This window comes from Euwallacea fornicatus, chromosome 2 (genome assembly GCF_040115645.1).
Source record: "Euwallacea fornicatus isolate EFF26 chromosome 2, ASM4011564v1, whole genome shotgun sequence".
Lineage (NCBI taxonomy): Eukaryota > Metazoa > Arthropoda > Insecta > Coleoptera > Curculionidae > Euwallacea > Euwallacea fornicatus.
The window spans coordinates 4112476-4133898 of record NC_089542.1 but is presented as its reverse complement, the minus strand read 5'-3'; the positions used below and the strand labels follow the sequence as shown (position 1 = coordinate 4133898).

The following is a 21423-nucleotide window of genomic DNA, read 5'->3' as shown; positions in this document are numbered from 1 at the left end:
TCCAATTCAAATCTTGACCCATCATCAATCTTTTAAGGAGCTTCTGTCAGGTACCTCATAGACTTACTGGAATCCAATTAGGAGCTTTCATGTGTGCCGCCGTTTTAGGTCTATTTTTTTCCTGTCTGAGTGTTTGAATGCTAATTAGTTGTGTTAGATCACACGGCCTTCCTCCGCTAACGTTATTTTTAATTAATAATGGATGTGAAAAAAAATATATTCCAATGAGTCGGTTCGTAAATATGTTTTGATGATCCAGGTGACTGTAGAAAATAGACGAACAATAAGTTATCGGTGCTAAAAATAGGAAATACCAATAATGTGAGCGATAGTGGTGCTATTAAATGGATATATAACAGGTTTGCAAGGTTATGGGGATCTGAAATGGTGCCTAATTTCATACAATTCCAAGAAGAATGTCAGAAACCAGAATTTCGAGAGCGTAAACAAAATATTTCTTCAATTCTTCGAGAAATAACGGAAAAAAACAAGTACGCCAATGGCTTTCAACCGTACTGACATCTATCAATACCGGCAGTATTTTCATCGTTCCATATTAAAATGACGTTTTCAAGTCTTCAGAAAAGACCTTGTTAATATTTGCAACTCTTCTACCTGATCGACTGTTGATAACGACTTTGACGTGAAGATGACCCATGACGTGAATGACGTCTTCAGATCTTGAAGGTGACGTCAGTGTTACTTCTTAAATCTTGTTCCCTCTCTTTCCGTTCCAATCATCTCAAGTCTTCTTCTAAAGTGTTAGTATCTCTGTTATTGTCTCTATTAATTCACTTATCTAAGTAACACTCTGTATCTCTTTCACTGTTCAGCTTCAATGTTCTCTCTTTTAAATCTCCGCCTTTCTGTCATTGCGATGTCTGTCTTGGTTCCTCATATCTTTGTCCTTCCCTTTTTTCTAGTTACCTCTTTCGCCTTCTCTCAAACATTCGTCAGTATCTGACTCGCTCTCATATTTGCTCGTCTATTTATCTCTCTCAAAGTTCTCTCTTGCGCTTTTCGAATATCTGTCTCTCTCGAGATTCTGAAATTTCCGCCATTGTCTACCTCAAATTGTTTGTGTTTCTGTCCTCTCGCAGGCCATTATTCTCTGTGTTTCTGTTCCTTAGTTTCAGGTGAGTTCTGTCACGCATTTTACCAGGTACTTTTACACTCGAAATACGAGAAAGCAGTACTTGCAAACAAATTCCACTACAACCACTTCATTAGCATCGAAATTCGAATTATTACCGGACGTATATAATAATGCAGTTTGCGCTTGCTCATTGGCTACTGGAAATTGCTTTCGGAAAGTCGTACCAGACGTTTTCACCGTTTATTTTCGCATTTAGGATATCCGCCAATAATCGAGAAACTTCTTCGACACATTTAAAACACTTCAATCTTCGTGGAAGACTATCATTTAACGCTTAATTTGCATAAGTACTGCCAAGCACTAAAGAGTGATAACCAAGCAGTACTCGGGCATAAACTTCGGATGCTGTTACAATTTAACTCTAGCGAACTATAGCTAATCGTTCGTAACTAATTTCGATTTGCTTATGTAACTTTGCGTGTAGTTCAATAAAGGCGAAAGTACTGCATTAGGTACTGCTTTCTATCGTTATAAATCATCGAAATCGACGCAAGTGAAGACAGGTTCAAGCGGCAATTTCCAATATTATGGGAGGCATTAAATTTTGTTTGATGGTAATATCTTCTGGTAGTACTAAAATGCAATAAGTAAAAGTGGTTCCAAACCGTATAGTGCTTGATAAAATATACAACATACTACGGTTCTACCTCTGGTACTACCTTCAAATATCAGACCTCTTATGTTAGCAACACGGCAATTAAACCTACATCCGAACGCACAATAACCGACGGGTGACCGCAAAAAGTTTTCCTTTCTACAGCGCCTTGATTTAATGAGAAAGTGTTCCACATAGTACCGCAACTCAGCGGCAGTACTGAAATGATATCTAGGTTTTGATGTTTTGGTTTTTTCGATGTATGTTGTGGGCTAATTTGTTTTACGAGGACGCTAGTGGGTGCAATGAGGATGTGGGAGTACTACCTTGGTAGCATCAAAGTGCGAACGGTACTAGATACTCCAGATCTTCGATCATTAGAAGAGTCAGAAATTACCCTAGAAAAATCTTGGGAGGAACTGATGTTCTTTTGAATAGCAGCAGAGCCTTCCGGGGCCGTCTGGCTGTCAAAGAATGAAAACTGTCCCTTGCGCCTACATTCGGACGAATTTTATATCTGTTCAAAATCTTGAAGAAAGAGAAAAGGCTCGAGTTTTAACCGAAAAGCAAGTTCATAATTGGACTTAATGCTGCTTGAAGCGAGTTTAAAGCATCCTTGGTCTTCAGATTGCCATAGAGTCAAGGTGTGTGTATAAAAGAGCTTTCTATATTTAAAAAAAATTTAAGCAATGGAAAAGTGAAATTCGAGTTTTCAGAGAGGAACAAAACAGTTTGAACTAACTGTTAATTGCTCAAAATCGATAAATCTCCCTGGGTTTGCTGGAATTTGTAGTCTGTATAATTTCACCTACGCTTTGGCTCTTCAGAATGCCACGGGATGACGACCGTTTGATACGCATAATTGTGTTGATCACCTCGGGTTATTACGGTCACTCTATCGTCTCAAACGCCACATACGTCATGTGTCAACGGTCATATCTGTCAGATGTCACAAGTCAAACATTGTCGCCATCTATTTTTTGGACAGGGAGCAATTTCCGAACGATTTTCGGACAAATTCTACCGCATTTAATTCGTCTGTAGTGCCACGCGGGGTCATTAAATAGAAACAATAGTCGACTCGTCATTGAGTTTAATAAACTAAAAATATTTAATACTCAAGCAGGAATAATTACTCGGCAATTGTTTATGTGAATCACCCGGCAAGGACAAATTCCTTAAACGGGAGGCCGTTAACACTACTCGTGTTTTATACTTAAAAGTAATTACGACGTGTCACGGTAAGATGCTCTTACGAGACTAGTGTCGCGTCACTTTATCTTCCTTAAACTTAAAGTACATTCGCTCTCTGGGTATATAAGTGCCAGATAAGAGAGGTACCTACTTGATAAGCACTCGAAGAGTTCGTTTTTGTTGGTTTTGCGCATGAAGTCGCTGATGCAGAATGAAATGGTGCAAACTGTGGGTAAAACATAATAAAATTGCTATAAAAGGTTTCGGTGAGCAGGTAATTTACGGAGGTTGTTTAGCGGTTTCCATTTAATCAAAGTTACGCCGAGTTAGTCGACTATATAACCGTCTTTAAGTGCGAATTTGAGATCGGTAATGCTCAAGAGATTTAATCTCTTTTGTGCGACCGTATTTACTTTTGTTTCTTTTAGCGTCAAATCTCCATGTTTCCTCAAGAAAACAAAGATGTTTCGGCCACGTTTACACTCGACTAACCGACAACGTCGCAAAAACGTAAATTGAATTTCAACAGCGACTTTTTCCCAACGACATAATTTAATATTGGCTGACGCAAGAAAATTATTAGTTCTTTTAAGAGTTTTGCATCAAAACAATTACACGGACTTGTTGAAACGTTGAATTATTGTTTCAGAACCGGTCACTTTTATATGGAAAATAGCGATTTGTTTGCCGGTTTGCTAATGAGTAAGCTGCCTAGTTGAGGATTGGATTTGTTGACAGGCCTGGCCTGCTCCCGATGATGTCTCCAGGGATGTCGTCTCTTCGGCATACTCTTTGACACGGAGGAAAACGATCAAATTCAATTTAGTTTGTCTATTACATCTCTTTTTTTCATCTTTTTCACACTTTCCCTCGCACTCGTCCAAAGTCGTTCTCTTAATTTCTCTTTCTTCTCGCGTTTAAAAATAAATTAATCCCTGCTTTGTTTCGAAGTCGGCCATTACCTAAGCGAACTCAATTTCCATCCGTCGTTCTCTCTCCCTTTTACCATATCTAAACTGGCGATGTTGTTTCCCTTGAAGACTGCGATTTATCAGCAGCGCCATCTCCCCACTTACTTGTCAAGCTCTAGCGACGCTCTAGCCAGTTTAATTCGATCTGCGGACGAACATAGTTTCGGTACCGGGAAGAAAATTTAAAAAAATACAATTTGGCCTTCTGCTTGTTCTACATTGAGGAATCAAGATCTTGGAAACAGCTGAAGTTCCGACATTCATCCAGGATGCTAAAAACTAAGGATCTGAGACTGGATTACCTCAGTATTCGACCCGAAACTGAGTTTCCGAAAATCCCCGCGCGAACCTCTGCGAATGCGAAGAAAGAGATAACGAATGTGAGCGAGGAATCAGATAGCAGAGAACTCGTCTTCAGTGTTCAAGTAAACTTTTTTTTTGAGGAAGAATCGAGCGGCTTTGCCTTCTTCCGAGATCCGATTTTCTCGATATGGAAGCAACCCTTCAGTATAGAAGAAATCGCCGAGATCTTCCGTCAGAAGGTCAATAACTATTTTTTTGCCCGCAGATTGCATCAAACTAGTTAGAGCTTAGTTAGAGCTTGAGCAATAAATTATGGGATGCCGCTGCTAATAAATCTCAGTCTTCGGGCGGATTTACATTACCAATTTATGCATGGCGAAAGGGATGTCCCACAGTGAAGATTTAAAATCGAAGATTATTCTTGCAGATTGGCTTAATCTAGCTTTACTAATTTTCAATCTTCTTCGTCTTCGGTCTGATTCTTTCGACTTGAAAAGAAAGTAAATAACGCAACATGAAGTAGAGGACGGGGGACAGATCTTTCTTTGAAGCCAAAGCTTTTTCTCGCGTGGACGGCCTTGAAATTCCCCTAATAGATGGCTCTGCCCAGGGGGCCCGAGTTTGAGTAGAAGTGTGAAAGAGGGCTCTGACGAACGTCACAGATAATTCTTCATTGCCGGTATTGTACCGGTCATTTGAAACACAGGCGCATCTTCAGTCGAGGACGGAGGTGGATAATCGAAAAATTCTGAAGTCGAGTTTGCGCGGGCACGTTCCTCATTGGACGTTTTACTGGCGATTCTCCGTTTCTTCTCGATAATTTTTCACACATTTGCAATTATCCTCGAATTGTTCATACGACGTATGTGATTCAATCAGGCCTTCATTTTTAAACCTAGAAGGCCACTTCATAGTGCCGATAAGAGGAGTAAGTGGCAACAAAAGCAATTTACGCTGCACCTAGAAGCACAAATCTGTTAAATGTCAAGCCACTAAATTTTGAAATCTTCTTTGTAATAATAGGATTAGACCATCGCAGTCTTGCGTAAAAACACGTAATTATTGTTTACGATCCTTCTTCTCCTGCGTGTTTAATTGAATTTTCGTCACTGACTGAAATTGAAATTTATTGCGATTCTTCTCCGGGCATGACCGGCCATGATATGTCACCTCTACCCCAAGAAAGCACTGTGTTAAAATCCAATTGCCAAATTCCTGTAGTTTCTCGAAATCCGAAACGTATGCGACCATAAATCCTCGCGAAGAAGTTGCAGAAGATCGTTAATCTCTCTTCCCAGAACTGAGACAATGTAATATTTATATCGGATGTTGCGTGTTTTATATGGAATGCAGTCTTAAATCTTTCAGAGTGCACTTTTGCCCGTGTAAAAGACAAATCCGTTTTACATAACCGCAAGACAAAAGCGGTGTCCATGTCACCTTGAACGCCCATTGCATAAGCACACTCTAAACAACATTTTATTAAAGTACCATAGCGGGGCTTAGGAACTATAACGATTTAAATAAGTAAGTACGAGTTAATCTCCACTAATCAACCACTTTGGTGGTACCCAAGGTGACTCGAGCGCAGAAATTACATGCGGGTGTATGGTACCAGCTTGCGGAATTATAGTAATCTCCTGGGTCGTATATTCTTGTACCTACTCGGTCTCAAGGTCCGAGTTTTAAGTGTCCAGTCCAGTTTTATTGACAGTCACGAGGGGATTTTATATACGTGCTCGTGTTCGTAGTATTTGCCATGCTTTTTTCAGCTCGAGAGCAAGTTTTGCCTTGTCATTTCTGAGGTTTTCTGCCGTGAAGCAATCTGCGATAATCCGCAACACCATCTCTTCCCTTTCCCCTGACGATAAACCGTTCCTGTGAGAGCGCAAGCTCAAATCGCGAAAGGGTACTCCACCGGAAGGCTAAGGTCTCCGGCAGCGCCATCTCCCGAGAGAGCTTGAAGCTGACCTAAGCGAAATTGCTCGAGAGTGGCGTTTAATTAATTTTTTTTACAGGCAAAGATCAGTTTTAACGTGTATAATTTCACAACGGAATTTCGCCGAATAGCTGAGATTTCTAGCCACGCCATCTGTTCGTTTTTTCATAAAACTCATGCACCTTTACTGGAACCGTCGGCCACGAGGTTTTAAAATTAATTGAAGCAAAAGAGTGCGAGGGCAGCGGGAATGGTTAAAAGGGAAAAAGGTGTGAAACATGGAGACCGACTAATTAATGATGTAATTTTTTTCTTCAAAGGGCATAAATACGGCAGACCCGTGCGGAACGAGATATGGCAAAATGAAAAAGTGTATACAGAACATATTGAAAAATGAAAAGAACAATAGGGAAATAAATGACGAAAACGCTGTTACGAAAAGACGCTTTGTTTTTTCATGTTAAATTTCACCCGTTTCATAAAGAAAAGTGTTTTTCCCCCCCCATTCTTCTTCGTTATCACATGGCTTCCTAATTCAGTCAAAGAAGAATAGTCTGGTTACGATTCTTCGAATCGGTAGCGTCATCTTTTGACGTTTTCCTCAAACTCAAGCCCCTTCAGAAGCGCCATCTATTAAGACTAAACTAGGTTAATCCAACAACTGGTCGACAGCAGTAATTCATTACAATAATACTTCTACATAATAGAAGAATTGTAATGATAATGAAAAATAGCGATTAGAAACCAAATCTCGTCCAGGAACTTCGACACACATTCAATAACTGTAAAACCACATAATAACCAACCAATAGTTACATCATAACCTCGGACTTTTCGCCCAAAGAGAACCTTCCGCGGTGCTTAATAGCGATCTCAGCTCACGTATGATGTTTCCAATTTAGGACCTGACTAAAACGAAATTTATTCCCCACGTGGGGAGTCTAAAACTTCTATTTGCCATAGTAATCGAAATCTAGAGATAATGAACATCACTAAATCACAAAACGCATCTTCCCCTTGGGTCATCTTGTGACCTCTTTGAGAGCTTGTAAATTGAAAATTTCCCAGCAGATTAGTATACGGTAACAATGTAACGCACATTGTTTTGACGTTTTTAACGTTTTTGACAAGAGAAGTCTGACATAGTAGGGTTAACGAGGTGACAGTTGACAGCGACATTATCAGTGTTGCCCTGGTTAAATTATTAATGTGTGCTCCGCACAGGTGGAAACGTTAATTTCCTACGATAAACCTCACGCAAGGTGTTCTAAAAATAAAAGGAAATTGTAAACGTTTTTGTTTACTAATAGGCCTATCTACCGTTATTGTCTAGAATTACATATTTTACTATCGTGGGAAAGTCTGATTGACGTGACACACTTGGGTCACTTTTACTGTTGTTTCTTCTATAATTGATTAAGAAAAGAAAAACGAAAGTTGATGGGTATTTATGGTATTGGCGTGAATGCCGCCCATTAATGCAAATGGACCGGATGGCCACCACTCATTGGAGATTAATGGATTGGAATAATTTCAATTGAAAACTATAACTCATAGATTATATTAAGCATTAGTACCTAAATAGAGAAGCGAATTAATCAATCATCGATTTTTAAAGAAATAGAATTTCATGTATTGATTATCTTTTATTAACTTATGAAGAAATTCATTCAAAAGGGAAAACTTTTATCCGGATTTCCTCAAAATGTCACTTAAAAATTCTTAAAAAAACAACAATTACATTTTAACCTTCCATATCTTCCTACAAATCTTGGAGTAACAACAAAGAGAGTGAGGGAGCAATTTATAAAGTTATAAGGGCACTCAGCTCTCCTTCAATTGTGCGTACGAGCCCGTTGTTTAAGGTTCATTCCAGAAAAAGATCTAGAAGGTTTAATGTGTTTCTAAGTTTCATCTAGTTTATGCAACTAATACTTGGTTGGTAAGGAAATAACCATTCGGTATTGTGAAGAAAAAACACGATTTCCGCAAATTATCTATTTATCCAAAATTGAAGTACCGCACTCTGTGCATAAAAAGAAAGAAGAATGAGGCCACTTTTTTTTCAATTGAGAAGAAAAGGCAGAACTTACGGAAATGTTTGACAGTTCCCTTGAAGGTGCATAAAGACCAACGCGTTCTTCAATATTTCACCCAAAATTGAAGAAATAGAATTTTAAGTTTTATTCTTTAGAATATTCTTTAATTTTTTTCGAAGGAGAGAAAATCACAAGATATGGAGTGGGAAAACTTAGAAGTTAATTTAAAAGACGCGATTGAAAATACCACATGAGATTTTTGTTCATAAATCTTCAATACGAAAATCAAAATTGAAGAACCGGAATTTCACTTTTCTGTCCTTCTCAAAATTTTGGCACGTGAGATGCAATTAGAGATGTTCACGAGGAACGACTGGGTAGAGGTCGACAACTTTTCTTGGATGGCAAGGAAAAGCAGTATTCAGGAAACGTGATTCGAAAGAAGAAAAACGATTTCATCTATTTTCAAGTCCCGTTAAAAGCATTAACAAAGAAGTGCTTTTGCCAAAATTGACGAAGAAAATGTTGCATATCTTTTTCTTCTAAAATCAGGGTATGAAATTAAATTAGAAGGGAATGTAAAAAAAGCATGGGAAAATCGTTCATAACGGTGGAGAAAAATCAGTATCTAGAAGGAATAATTCAAGAGGAGACCAAGAAAATATAATTTTCTTCCAAAACGAAAACTGGTAATTTTATGTCGGCTTCTTCAATGCGACCAGGCAGAAATGAAGAAATAGAATTTATATTGCTTTAGGCGTCGGTGAAAATAGAATATTTTCAAATCAGGCCTCAAGAATGAAAAAAGACAGCTCTAGAATAACTTTTCCAATAATCATGTAAGTCTTCTCCTCAACCTCGATTGACTAAAGAAGACCAGGGATAATAGAGGAATACATAGAGCGTTTTAAGCCTGCATCTTTCAACATCTTCAAATGACTTTTACTATTTAATCATTGTTTAGCACTGTTATAGCTCATTAAAAGGCGCAATCGATGAAATTCTTGAATCTTCTGAAGCCCTCGTCAATCAAAAAACAATTAGAACTCTTATGCCAATTCGACCTTTGCTCTTTTATACTTCTCACAGCGACCTTTACATTTAAATACCAGAGAAGAACACTTTGTGTTTAACATTTAAGGGGGCACCATCCTTGCAATACTCCTGCGTTGTGAGCACCCGAGGTGGTACCACTCAAATTAGCACCGAATTCGCTGCAGAAATCTACACCAAAATTGGGTGGTTTTCGCGGTGACCTCGAGTGGTTCTTCTTCAGTCACGTGGCAGCGACAAGAAGATGGTACCCGCTCCCGCGGCGACAAACCCAAAGGTTCAACGTCTCTGGTTCTCGTGTAGTTGTACACTTCTTTCGGAATTGATTAACGAAATGAAAATCAGCGGGTACCACCGGCCCACGAACCCAAACGAGTTATCGTAAGACAATCCGCAGAAACCCGAGAACAACGTACCTTTCGCGAACTTGACGTCCACGTCTGAGGGATATCGTTTTGTTTGGTTTTACCATCATGGGCATGGGTTTGTTGACTCTTCGCCGGTTTATTTTTAAAAGGAGGCCTGATGCAATGGGATGGTGTTACATGTGGTCGCGGCCTTAGGTACGACGACCTCTTAAGCGGGTGGATGGTGCTGGGCCTGTTCATGGTACTGCACTACAACAGCCAACAGATGCAACTTTGACCCAGCAAAAAGTAAATACCGCATGAACGTTTGTTCATTTCTGTTGCCGACGATCCACGTTGGCCGAGGGTCTCATTTCTTCCCTCAGAGGTTTTTGCCTGAGGCATCTGACCCCAAATGCAGATATGGCAAAAGTGCAACGAAAAGAAGATCGCGAACCGATCCGGCAACGCGGTACAGAATTGCGGATCGTCGACCAGCAGCAGCGGCGACTGCGTCGGAGATGGACGACCTTGGGCTGGTCATACTTCTGGTCAGTAATGGGCAAGGTCCGATGGGTGAAAATGTGGCCTTGACTCGGCCGCCAATAATAAGCGCACTTTCTAAGCGAGTGCGAGCCGCACATCAACGACCGAAATGCACAGATTATGCTAATCTTGCGTGTGTGTGCTCCTTTCGTGGATTCGAGTCGTAAAATTCTGTGGTACCGTGGTCTCGGTTCGTGGTAGAATGACGTTTATGGGCTTGTTGCGGGTGTCGGAGAATTTGGTCGGGTTTGGTTAGGGTTGGGGCCCGTCCAAGGTTGGATGCAGCGCAAAACCCTGCGCTGCAAACATTGAGACCGACTGGAACGCCACTGTTTCAGGTTATTTTCAGTGGCAAATTTTACGAACAAGTTCATTGGTAAGGCCTACCATTTTGATGAATTTCATCGGCGTATCGCTCAGGAGTCAAAAGTTACAAATTTTTAGCTCCGCTCTGGTCCGTAACTCTTCTGGTCAACAACGCAATTTACGGCTGCCGCACGCCCCTGTTTTAGACTTGCACGAATGCCAAATTTTCTCAGAAGACGCAGTAATTTGGTAATTTCCATTGGTGTGATACTCAGCATGTAACAATTACAAATTTTCATCTCTGTTCTTGTTTCTAGACCTGATTCGTGGGGCTAATTCTCAATCGAATATTTTCCGGTGGAACGCCACTGTTCGAATCCTAATTATAGTGCCAATTTTTCTCGTTAAACGCATCAGTAAAGTCTACAATTCTGGTCAATTTCATTGGCGTAGCCTTCGTCATTCATAAGCAAAAAGAACTTTGCACTTGAAAAACAACATTTTTCATGGGTTTTAGTTACCGCCTAACTTACAGTTACCGCAAGCCACAGTTTCAGACTTGATTAAAGTGACAATTTGTCTACTTGAATAGCGTTGGCGTAGCACTCAGGATTTATAATTGTTTCGAAATCTGTTATTGTTTCTAAGCTCAATTCATAAAACCAGTCGCAACCGAATATCTGGCTGAGGCACGCCCCTGTTTTACTCCTAATCAAAGTGCCAATTTTACTGATGAAAAATACCAGTCAGATCCCCCACGGAAAGATATTAACGTGTCAATCTTTCCATCAATGTACATGATCCCCGCGGATTTCTTAAATTTATAGATTCGAATTGATAGAAATACAGTGGCGCAGAAAAAAAATTCTTATTCCTTCAAATAATTCACTCGGAAGGAGTAAGAAATTTTAATATTTTCTTGCCTTTCAAATACGTAATGTCAGGTAAAAAATATATCCTAATTATGAAGCTGGTAATAGAGGTTGTCACTAGGAACATAGTGACATTAACGGCTCGCAATACAGGCGCACAATAGTCGTCGATCTGGGAGATTCTCGTCAAATCACAAATGACATTGTTTTTCCTTTCTGATTTCTTCCCGAACGTCACCACTGATCGTGATCTTAATTTCCAGAAATGACGATCAAGTGATGCCATCATGGCGGCCACCGACGCTCAGATCACAGTGGCGGCTGCGCGATGGGCCGACGAGGGCAGCTACTTGCGCGAGTTCGTCGCGAAACACCATCTGCCGGCAGTGGTGAAGATCATCAAGGGCCAATATGGCGGCCTAGGAGTCCCTACCCTGCCCAGCCCAGGCCTCCAATCTACCGCCCTTCTCGTCTCTGTGGGCAAGAGACAAAAGATCATCGCGCAGGCTGTCAAAATCAAAGAAGGGCGGCGTTTGGTTTGTGTGGGACCTAGGTGGGTGCCTTTAAATATTAAGATGTAATCGTTCATTACAGGGGTTTTCGTTGCAGGCTAGTAATCCCCGAGAGCTATCCGGGGTACTTTGAGCTGCTAAGCGAGGAAGGTAGAGCAGTGAGGTGCATTGAGAGTGTAGCCGAGCTGGCTCGGCGGAAGCCTGAGGAAGGCTGTTTGGTGCGCGAAACTATTCGCGGGGTGCAGGCCAAGACTGAACCGGATGGTATCGTGACCCCCGAAGGAGCCCGTACCATTCCTGCGGGAGAAATACTAGTCCCTACCGGCGAGGCTGTTTTGCAAGGGTCCAAAGGTAAGTCACCACAGTAGTAAGCACCCATGGTGCCACTAGTACCACAACAACTTTCTCTTCTGTTCTTATCCTTGGCATTACAGTTCCGAGACAATTATTATCTATGCTGTTGCATTCTGCATCGCTCGGTAGCGATGGAAATAAAATTCGATATGTGCTCGGTTGTACCGTTTCTTTATGGTACCGACAGTGTCGGGAAACTAGGCCACGTAACGATCTTGTCTGATATTGTTCTTATGCATGGCTCATGATCTACATATCGCCGTCGTGCGGTACTGGGTACTGTCCTGCTGCTATTAATTAACTAACTGACAGTACTGTTGCGCAGTACCCTGATCAAATTTTTCGAAATTCCTGCACGCACATGTGAAACATGTTAAATGTTCGAGAAACTACTTAATGTTTTGTGTGGTTCTGGTGATTTGACTTTGATCGATCAACAAGGGACTCATACGTAGGAAGAATTTGGAGAATGAAATTCTCGATGAAATTGGTAGTTCAAGAAAAGATTTACAATTTGGAGAAAATTTGAAACGACAAATTCTCCTCATTTGATGCTTGAAAGGTGATTTTAAGAGTTCAGAATCAGCCTCTTAGGGGATGGCAACATGCTAAAAATTTTTGTTTAAAATTTACTATCTACAAATTTTCTTTTTATGGCCCTGTAAATTCCTGAATTGAACGGCAAAGTCTAGGTATGTACAAGAAATATAGGGCTGCAAATCGGAATCAAAGTCATTAATAAAGTTCGTTGCAGCATGCAATTTCAGATTTGTTAAAAAGCGAACTTTTACTGGTTTTTTGGGAATTTTTCCTTCTCCGGATTCCTCTCGTGGACGCCCATGTTTATTTGAAAATTTAGACGTCAATGTCATGGTTTATAAAAGAAAATTTGGGGTTACCAAAATGATACCAAAGTCATTAGCGTAGGTCGCCACTGAAGACAAGTTCAGTGTCGTCAAACTTTCCTTATTTTTGGCAATTTCGCTTCTTAGATCTCTCTCATTCGTTTTCGGAATCTCAAAATTTTAGTTATTTTCGCGCTTTCAGAAAGTGCACCCACCACTGACGGTGGCCTTTACCAAAACCGAAAATTTCATCCTGTGAACATCTAAATTTTTCAAATTTTCCCAATGGCGTGCTTCGAAGCTCTCACCTCATTTTCAGAGATGTCATAACGTTTTGCACCTTTGAAGTGTCTTCACAGCAATACTTTTTACGCCTATTTGAAGCGCACGCAGTCCTCCATTGACGTCGAAAGCTGCACCTCTCTCTTTCTTTTGAAGCAGTGACGTATCAGATAGGTTTTTGAATTGGATAGTGAGGTGGGAACGGATTAATTCGTTCGATCTCGTGAGAATGCCAGGTGAGAAGTACTGTTAAACCCGGGGGAATGTGTTGTGTACAAACTGCAGGACGAAGAGAGAAGGTTCACGTATGACGCAACGAGTAGTACCTACTGTCACATGCGCGTCAATTACTTAAATCAGGCACGTGAAAGCATCTTTTCCCGCATTCGAGCATTTATAGAGGGAAAAGTGCCTTAATGGTTTAAAGGTAGCTCTCATCCTTAACGCACAACAAAGTACTGTTAAATCGAACAAAGACAGACCATTCCACAGATTCAATCTCGGACCATGATGGATACCTAAATAGGTGGTAACATTTAATTTCAGAGGACACACCTGACACCACTCCCAGCTATAATATTTCATACTGAATGCTTCCGTTTAACAGTAACGCTCTTGAATATGAAAGACCTTTCATGCACTAAGAAATGTTTGTCATTCGCTTTTCTGGGCGAGGGAAAGCAATTAATTATTACTGACAAAGAACTAATAACTATTGGCTAAAATCTTGTACTAGAGACACATAAAACCGAACATTACGGCTACGTTTATTGTCCCATAAAACTGAAAAGCAGTCCAAGTTAATTATAGCTTTAACGTAATAAAAAGACTTATGAGGGTTTTTGGGTTAAGAAGAAGAGCGGTATGTTTTCTTGTATTTTAAGGGGAATTAATGTGCTGATTGAGTAATGAAGGACGTTTAATTAGCCTTTTAGTTACCAATAAATAGCAACGGTTTTTTTAAATATTGCCGACGAGCGATGATAGAATGGCAATAAACCTTGACTGAAGATCCAGCTTCTTAGCCTCAATTAAGGCCCAATTTTCGCACTTCAAGTCCACTCTTCTGCTTTAAGTGATACCAGCACACAAATCAATCGGAGCCAATTAACCTAGACCTTTGCTAACGACCTTATTACCGTATAGCATCTAAGGAAGGTAATCTCTTTATGGGAAAGCGCTGGTTCTCCGAGTCTATCTGGGTCAGTTACCAATTAGGCCTTATATCAGTATGGAATATGATCTACTTGCACGTTTACGACCACTTTGGTCGTACATTTGTTTTGGTTGGATTGTTGATTATGCGAATCTAGGCGCGAGGTGTCGTAAAACAGCGGGGGAATTTCGAACGAATAAAAAATATCTCAATAATATGTAATTTCGATTTTTGATGGAAAACGTGAAACCGCTTCCAGGAACAATCCACGCTAATCAATGTCAGTATGATTTTAACCGACCGAAGTATATCTATAACCGATAAAACGCGACACTGGATTAGTATAAAAACTGTGGCGTGCGTCGCCACTGAAAGCGGACTCGAATCTGTCAAAAAAGCAAAACTTTGCCCATTTCTTCAAAATTTCCACTTTCTCTCGTGTGCGCACGCGTAAGTTTGGGCTACGAAATTCCAAAGAAAATGTTTTCCCGAGATACTGAGACTTTTTAACCTCACAATTTGCGCCATATCTGCACATCTAATCAGTGTCTCCGCCACTGACTTTAACGCCCTTTCGAAGCTCCCAGTGCTCCTATAAACATCGACAATTTCAGTTATTACATCCAAACCAATAGCAGCTGAAGCATACATTAAGGGATATTTCAAAAATTAGTATGCCACTGACTACGCCTCGTGTTTAACACTCTCTTCGAGATCCCCAATTTTCCATATCACGAGTGCCCTGAAGGTGGTTCTGAACCAACCATTAGATATGTTGATTAGGGGTATTTACATTATACCAGTTTATCGAACAATAAAATGCTGCGTACTTCACTGAGTTTTAATATTATAGCGTCTGTAAATCAAGTCAAATTAACTCCCGCTAAGGAAGGTGTCGTTTAGGAATTACTCTATTGCCGTAAATGCATTATCAGACCCATGCTGCCTCACTGGGTGTGAGTGTGTTGCTAGAAAATGTTCAGAAATTTCCTTGATTCGAGTGTAAGTGCATCGCTGCGGGATCATTAGCTCCCTATTCAGCAAATTGAACTTGTGTATATTTTGTTGCAGGGCGGTATCTGAAGTGCCTTGACACACGTGGTGACACCATTCTTCTGGGTCTAGAACAACGAGGCAAGTTCTCAGCCCTAGCCCGAGAGGACAACATCAGTGGCGTGCACACGGCCCGCAATTTGCTCAGCAAGAGGCTTCCCCTCACTGTGCGGCTTGTGCACGGCACTGCCCCCAGGGGACTCAAGAGTCCAAGTCATTTTGTGCCAGAACTTAGGTGAGGAGCTGAAGAATTCATCTGAGGAAGAAATGTGAGACAAGTTTTTTTTGTTGCAGGTTATTATCAATATTTGAAGAGGAGCACGTGTTCGCGCTCCCTCTTCAGAAAGACTCCCATAGTGTGACAGCGTTACCCTTAGCTGCTCCCTTGAAGTTACTCCGAACCCGAAATGAAGAATCCCTGAGGACCATGCAGGAATTCAGTAGATTAGTGGACAAGTGTATGGTTTTGGTCGCGGAGGTGGCTGATCGAATACAGGTAAATTAGTTTATTGATTGAAAAGTGTAATATTATGGTAAAACTTCTTTCGCCCTCTATATGGCAAAAGGTGCGTCATACTTTAATGAGTTGTGATTAGCAGATAACTCAGTACAATTTCTAATTGAAGTGGCCAGCAAATATTTATTAACCGGCAAATATAATCCACTTTCAGGATTATTTCTGGAAATCGATAACTCAAGGACTTTCCCATTCCCGAAATGGGGACAACTGCAATCAGCCTCATTCCCCTAATGCCCTCAGAGGAGCAATAAAAACTCTACCACCACTAAATCCCAGAGCAATAATACTGAAAGCCCTTTATGGGCCTAAATATTTCGGTCATAGTCCCAATCGAGGGCAACTCAAGAGGACTTTTCACAGGGGAAGGTTGGTCTCATTGCTGCCTTGAAAACAATATTTAAATAATAAATAAATCAAAATGACTTAATGAGTTTTAAACGCAGTGATTCATTCCGTGCATTGCCTTAATTAAATTCATTTGGCGTACTTATTCATTTAAATTTATGAGTAAATTTTGTAACACAATCACTCCGGGTGTAACATTTCCAAATGCGTCCTTCACTGACTGCTCTGACAAGCGAAAACTATGACAGTAGAAATGTTCTAACGGTTCTTTCCCTACTGCGCCTTACTAATCCAGGCTGTTCTAAAAGTGAGTGTTTTTTAAATTACACGTAGGGAGTATGATTATTGCCATAGTAACGATCTACACCATCAATATCTATACCGTTTTTTTTTAAATTACTTACAGGTGCTGGACGGTAAACTGGGTGACTCGAAAAAGCAATCGCCCACCCAACCTACAGAGCTGAAAAACGGGTTTCTCTTGCGCCGCAGCGCCTCCTCCGATTCGGCCAATCACCGAACTAAACACTCCCACCACCGCAAAGACGAGAACCGGCTTCCGGTCTACAGCAAAGACTACGAGGAAATTGACCAAATCTACGACTACGTCAGAGGCTTCGCCCCTTTACCTAAGAACATAAAGTCGCCCTTCTCCGATCCCTCGCCTTCATTGACCTCGCACAGTTCCACTCCCTCGCACCCAGATCTCAAGCCCGAACCTCCACCCATTGAGACCATTCCAACCAAGAAACTGCAGGCGGAAAAAAGGAATAGGAAGTCGGCCTCGTCAACCATACGGGAGAAGGAGGCGCAGCCGAAGCCGCTTGTGCAGGTGCACCAGAAAACCCCACCAGGGCTGCCGAAGTTGTATGTGAAGAATGGACATTCGCAGAGGAGTAGGCTGTTGAGGCAGAAGAGTGCTTCACCCATGAAGGAGACCCCGCCTAGTCCCATTTCCAAGAGTGGGTCTCCGTTGTTTAATATCCGGTACAAGTCGCTGAATAATTTACAGGTGAGTTATTTCTTTCTTAAGTAAATTAGTCTTTGGTCTCATTAAGGTAACCTTAACTCGGTAGAAAGGGAGGGGATGAATGGGATGAATATTTGTGACGAAATGACTTGGTGTGGTAATTTTCCGGTTTAATTTATTTTGAAGATTCGAACGTAGGGAGGCCTCTTCCTTTTGATATCAAATTCCAAATTTTAGAGAGTGTAAACAATCGCTAAAAATATTGAAAAACTATTGCACCTACGTTAAGTTTCGAGAACTCTGAACGAAATCGGTCAACTGCAGATGATGTCACCACACATTGCTCGATGCAACGCTGCCATCTACACCACATTATCCGTAATTTTGAGGCTTCTACTTCATCACTAGATGTCGCCACAAATTAAATTTTCCACTTTAAACCGGAAATCTTGTTAAATCCATGAATAATTCATAAGAAAAAGGCTTAGACAAAGCGTTTTCGTGCCGTTCATCGACTCCTCCATTCATAACGACTTTACGTGACCTAAACATTTCACCTGATGTTATTGTCTATAAAAACCTTGTAATCATCTATTAAACACATAATGCAGTCTGGGGTGAAAAAAATTAACTAGAAACCGTATAATTGCCATTAAATTAGAGAAAATATAGATGAATCGCTAGATAATGGATAGCCTATTTCCTGACATGCGATAGAGCTTTCGCCGAGTAATTATTACCTTATTATGACTTGATTAGGTGCATTTTATAGCAATTGCATCTATGGTTTCAGGCGATGGAGCTGGACGGTACTTTGGACTCCAGCAATTCCGGTGGACGAGCTTCTGGAGATTCTGGAACAGGGTTGAAGCAGCCGGAAAAACGTTCTCGGAAATTATCCAGACCGCGCAGCCTGACAAATCTTGTCTGGGAGACTCGAGAACATCCGGATATCTCGATGCCTCTCGTCGAGAAACCGAAAAAAATAATCGATCCAGCGGCCATAGTGTATAAAAAACATTCCAAGTACTCCATAAGCGGACATAAGAGCCGGGGTACCCTGTATTTGTAAGCGGTACCAGCTATTTTTGTGATTTTTTCTCTTGTGTAGTGCGTAAGCATCGGATAGGTCTACTTCCAGGGGGTGCAGGACATGGGGGTGGGATGTGAGGGTTGTGTCGTCCGCTTTGACTGTGCAAACAAATTCCGCACTTTCCGCCTTTGTACATACATAGCGATTATATAAAAAATCGTTACATAATAGATTTTTCAAGACACATATCGCCTTTACTCTCTAGTAATAATTGGGAAATGATTGATTTGTCTTATTGTATTTAATGGGATTTTATGCATGTTATAAAACGCAAAAGTTATACCATAAAATTGTTATATTAATGGATTTTTGTATTATTATGATATATTAAAATGTGTAAGGAGATTTACATTTTATACAAACAATATTGTACTTAAAAGTTCTTGTAAATTTAACGATACCAAAGTGTCCTTTCTGTCATATCCTTCCTTTTTTAGACGTTTTTTCTTATTATTATGGTTTTGTGTGTGTTTATTTTCTCCATATTTGTATCGTTTTTAATGGTTTTAAAGCGGAAGTAGACTGGTTCGTTTTCTTAAGTTTTTTTCGATAATCTAAGACTTGTGATTTGTAGGTTTTAGTTTTGTATGTTATTTTTTTAATTCGTACGTTTAATTTAAATAAATACTACTTGGTGTCCATATCAGTTTAAAAGTCAAATACAGTGTTTTAAAACTTATAAAAACGTTTTTCTTTGTGGAATTTGCAAAACCCCACCCATCCATACAAGAACAACTCGGCAATGTTGCAGGTTTGCGAATATTCAGAGAAACCGCACAAAGATTCTTTGATATGTACATGACGCAACATTTCCAGGATATACTAAGTAGAGCATTCCTCTATTTCGGAAACTTCTCGGAATTGCTTAAAAGTTAAGATTTTTGGGAAAATATGGAAAACTCAAAGAATCTCCTTCAATATCTAGATGTAAAAAATATACGTTTTTCAATTTAGAAAATTGGTGAAATATCTGAAATCCTGAGATTTGCGTAGAAAATCTTTGGGTAAATACGTCATTTTCAGAAAGTGTAGCAATACCATAAAACTAGACAGACCAACATAAATAAATTCAAATCCATTTTTTCGTTTCAGAAATTCACTGGTTCCAGAAAGTTTCAGAATCATTAATAAAATCCTTCAATATAAAAAATTTCAAAAAGAGTGTTTAAACGACTAAAAATTGTTTCAAGCCTAATCGAAATATATTGTAAAATGTTTCCCTCCTTTATTAGTGAGCCGAAGAATTTTTTTGCTGCTGTTTCCTGCATGTCCGAGGTGCACATTATCGAGGGCGATGCGACAACGCGCGAAGCAATACCTCGTCCTTCTCAACGATGACTAATTTGGCAACTGAATCGCCCATAGTATTTAAACGTACTGTACGGCTGCGCGCGCTATTGCGTGTAAATTGGAGGGAGAGAGTTCGGCGCGTACGACGTTTGGCGCAGCATACGGCTTTAGGTGATTTTTGAACTGGTTTGGTGAGGACGGAACTGAATGGGTGAAGATGAATATTTAAATTTCCTGTCTAGACCGCTCTATTGTCGGTCGGGTAAAAAGGGGCGGACCAGTGACGTAATGCAAATGTTTGTTATTTTTATTAATTTTCTAGAATAGGTGTTCCTGGAAGACTTGCAATTTTTTTAATTCTGAAAATCGAATTGAAAAACTCTTCCATATCGTGAAATTCAAACTCAATTATTACTTTCAGAAAGCTTTTAAAGAATCAATGCTTTGGGTAGAAAGCTTCTAAAAAATTACCGCTTTCCTTCGAGGCATTTCTATGAAGTTAGTGGAATATCAGAAAATTCAAGAACTGTGTAGAATATTCTTCAGCATCAAGAAAATCTAAAACATGCACGAACATTGGTTTTGTTATAACTTCTCTAGAAAAAGGGGGAAATTTGTTATTTCTTAAAATGGTCAAAAAATCGCAGAAAAATGTTTAGTAGGAAGAAAATCTAGATTGTGGGGAGCCGTAAAAAACCTTTCGCATAAAGGAAGATCAATGTGTTGAAATCGTTTATCTCGTTCAATTCTAATGAGTGCAATGAAAATCCATCAATATCTAACATCACAAAACAATTTTTCACGTTGAAAAAAATTGAAGAGATGTGTGAAAGAAGGTTTGCAACTTTCGGAAATTGCGCAGAAAATATTAAAAAATATGCACTCAATTTTAAAAATATCCAGAAGATCAAAAACAATTCTTTGATTTTACTAAAATGTTTTTTGATTGCACCTGCTGATTGAATTGAAGCCATTTATCAGGTGAGGTTTAGCAGAACCTATATATATATATATATACAAAGTAGAACAATTTCCAACTGAGCCACAAGTGTACCACGGTACCATCACCGACTAGCCGAGCAAATAGTACCCGCATAAAAACGATATTATTCATTATAAATTTAAATTTGCTGGGAGCCGTTCAATCGCTTCACCTATGTGGGCAAACCCATTGCCCGCCAAACCTACCATTTTTAATGCAAATATGTAATATTTCAGTACCCGTTTACGGCTTTTGTTCCAAGGCATCTCCTCTCTCAATCTTTAATTTGCGACGCCGTCATTTTTTCCGTCTGAAGGTGAAAACGATACGAATTTGCCGCGGTACTGCGCGTGCTCTTATCGTAGTACCATCCAAGGCCCCACAGATAAACACCATATACCGTCGTTAAGGTATTATTAATGGTTATCTTTGAAATCGATGGTTGTAGCAAGTATCTAAACCAAACAGGGGCGGTGAAGGAGCGTTGCCTTCCAGCTATCAAGGTACTAAAGATGAAAGTACCAAGAAAAATCAGCAGAGATGCTCTTTATCGATTTCAACATAAGCTTATTTCAAACGGCTTGAAACAATCGGAAAAGGTTCGAAATCAACAATTTTCGATAGAGTCCAGATTTTCAATAGATTTTTAGGCAACGAATGATATGACGGAATGTTTTATGAATTTTAAGAACATTTCCGG

The 21423-nt window shown here is 40.0% G+C and overlaps 1 protein-coding gene across 2 annotated transcripts in view; it reads left to right on the top strand.

The window, feature by feature from the left end:
• Nucleotides 1-19107, top strand: part of sano (serrano) — a 32290-nt gene extending 13183 nt beyond the window's left edge. Inside the window, exons 1-7 of one of the 2 annotated variants that reach the window (XM_066293839.1) lie at nucleotides 10588-10698; nucleotides 11585-11874; nucleotides 11931-12184; nucleotides 15542-15758; nucleotides 15818-16019; nucleotides 16795-17400; nucleotides 18152-19107. In XM_066293839.1, the coding sequence (XP_066149936.1) occupies nucleotides 11609-11874; nucleotides 11931-12184; nucleotides 15542-15758; nucleotides 15818-16019; nucleotides 16795-17400; nucleotides 18152-18430 (1824 nt within the window). In that variant the 5' untranslated portion in view covers nucleotides 10588-10698; nucleotides 11585-11608 and the 3' untranslated portion in view covers nucleotides 18431-19107. Of the gene's footprint in view, nucleotides 1-10587; nucleotides 10699-11584; nucleotides 11875-11930; nucleotides 12185-15541; nucleotides 15759-15817; nucleotides 16020-16794; nucleotides 17401-18151 lie in introns of those variants that run through there. The other variant, XM_066293830.1, reaches the window with a different exon arrangement.
• Nucleotides 19108-21423: the final 2316 nt, after the last annotated feature.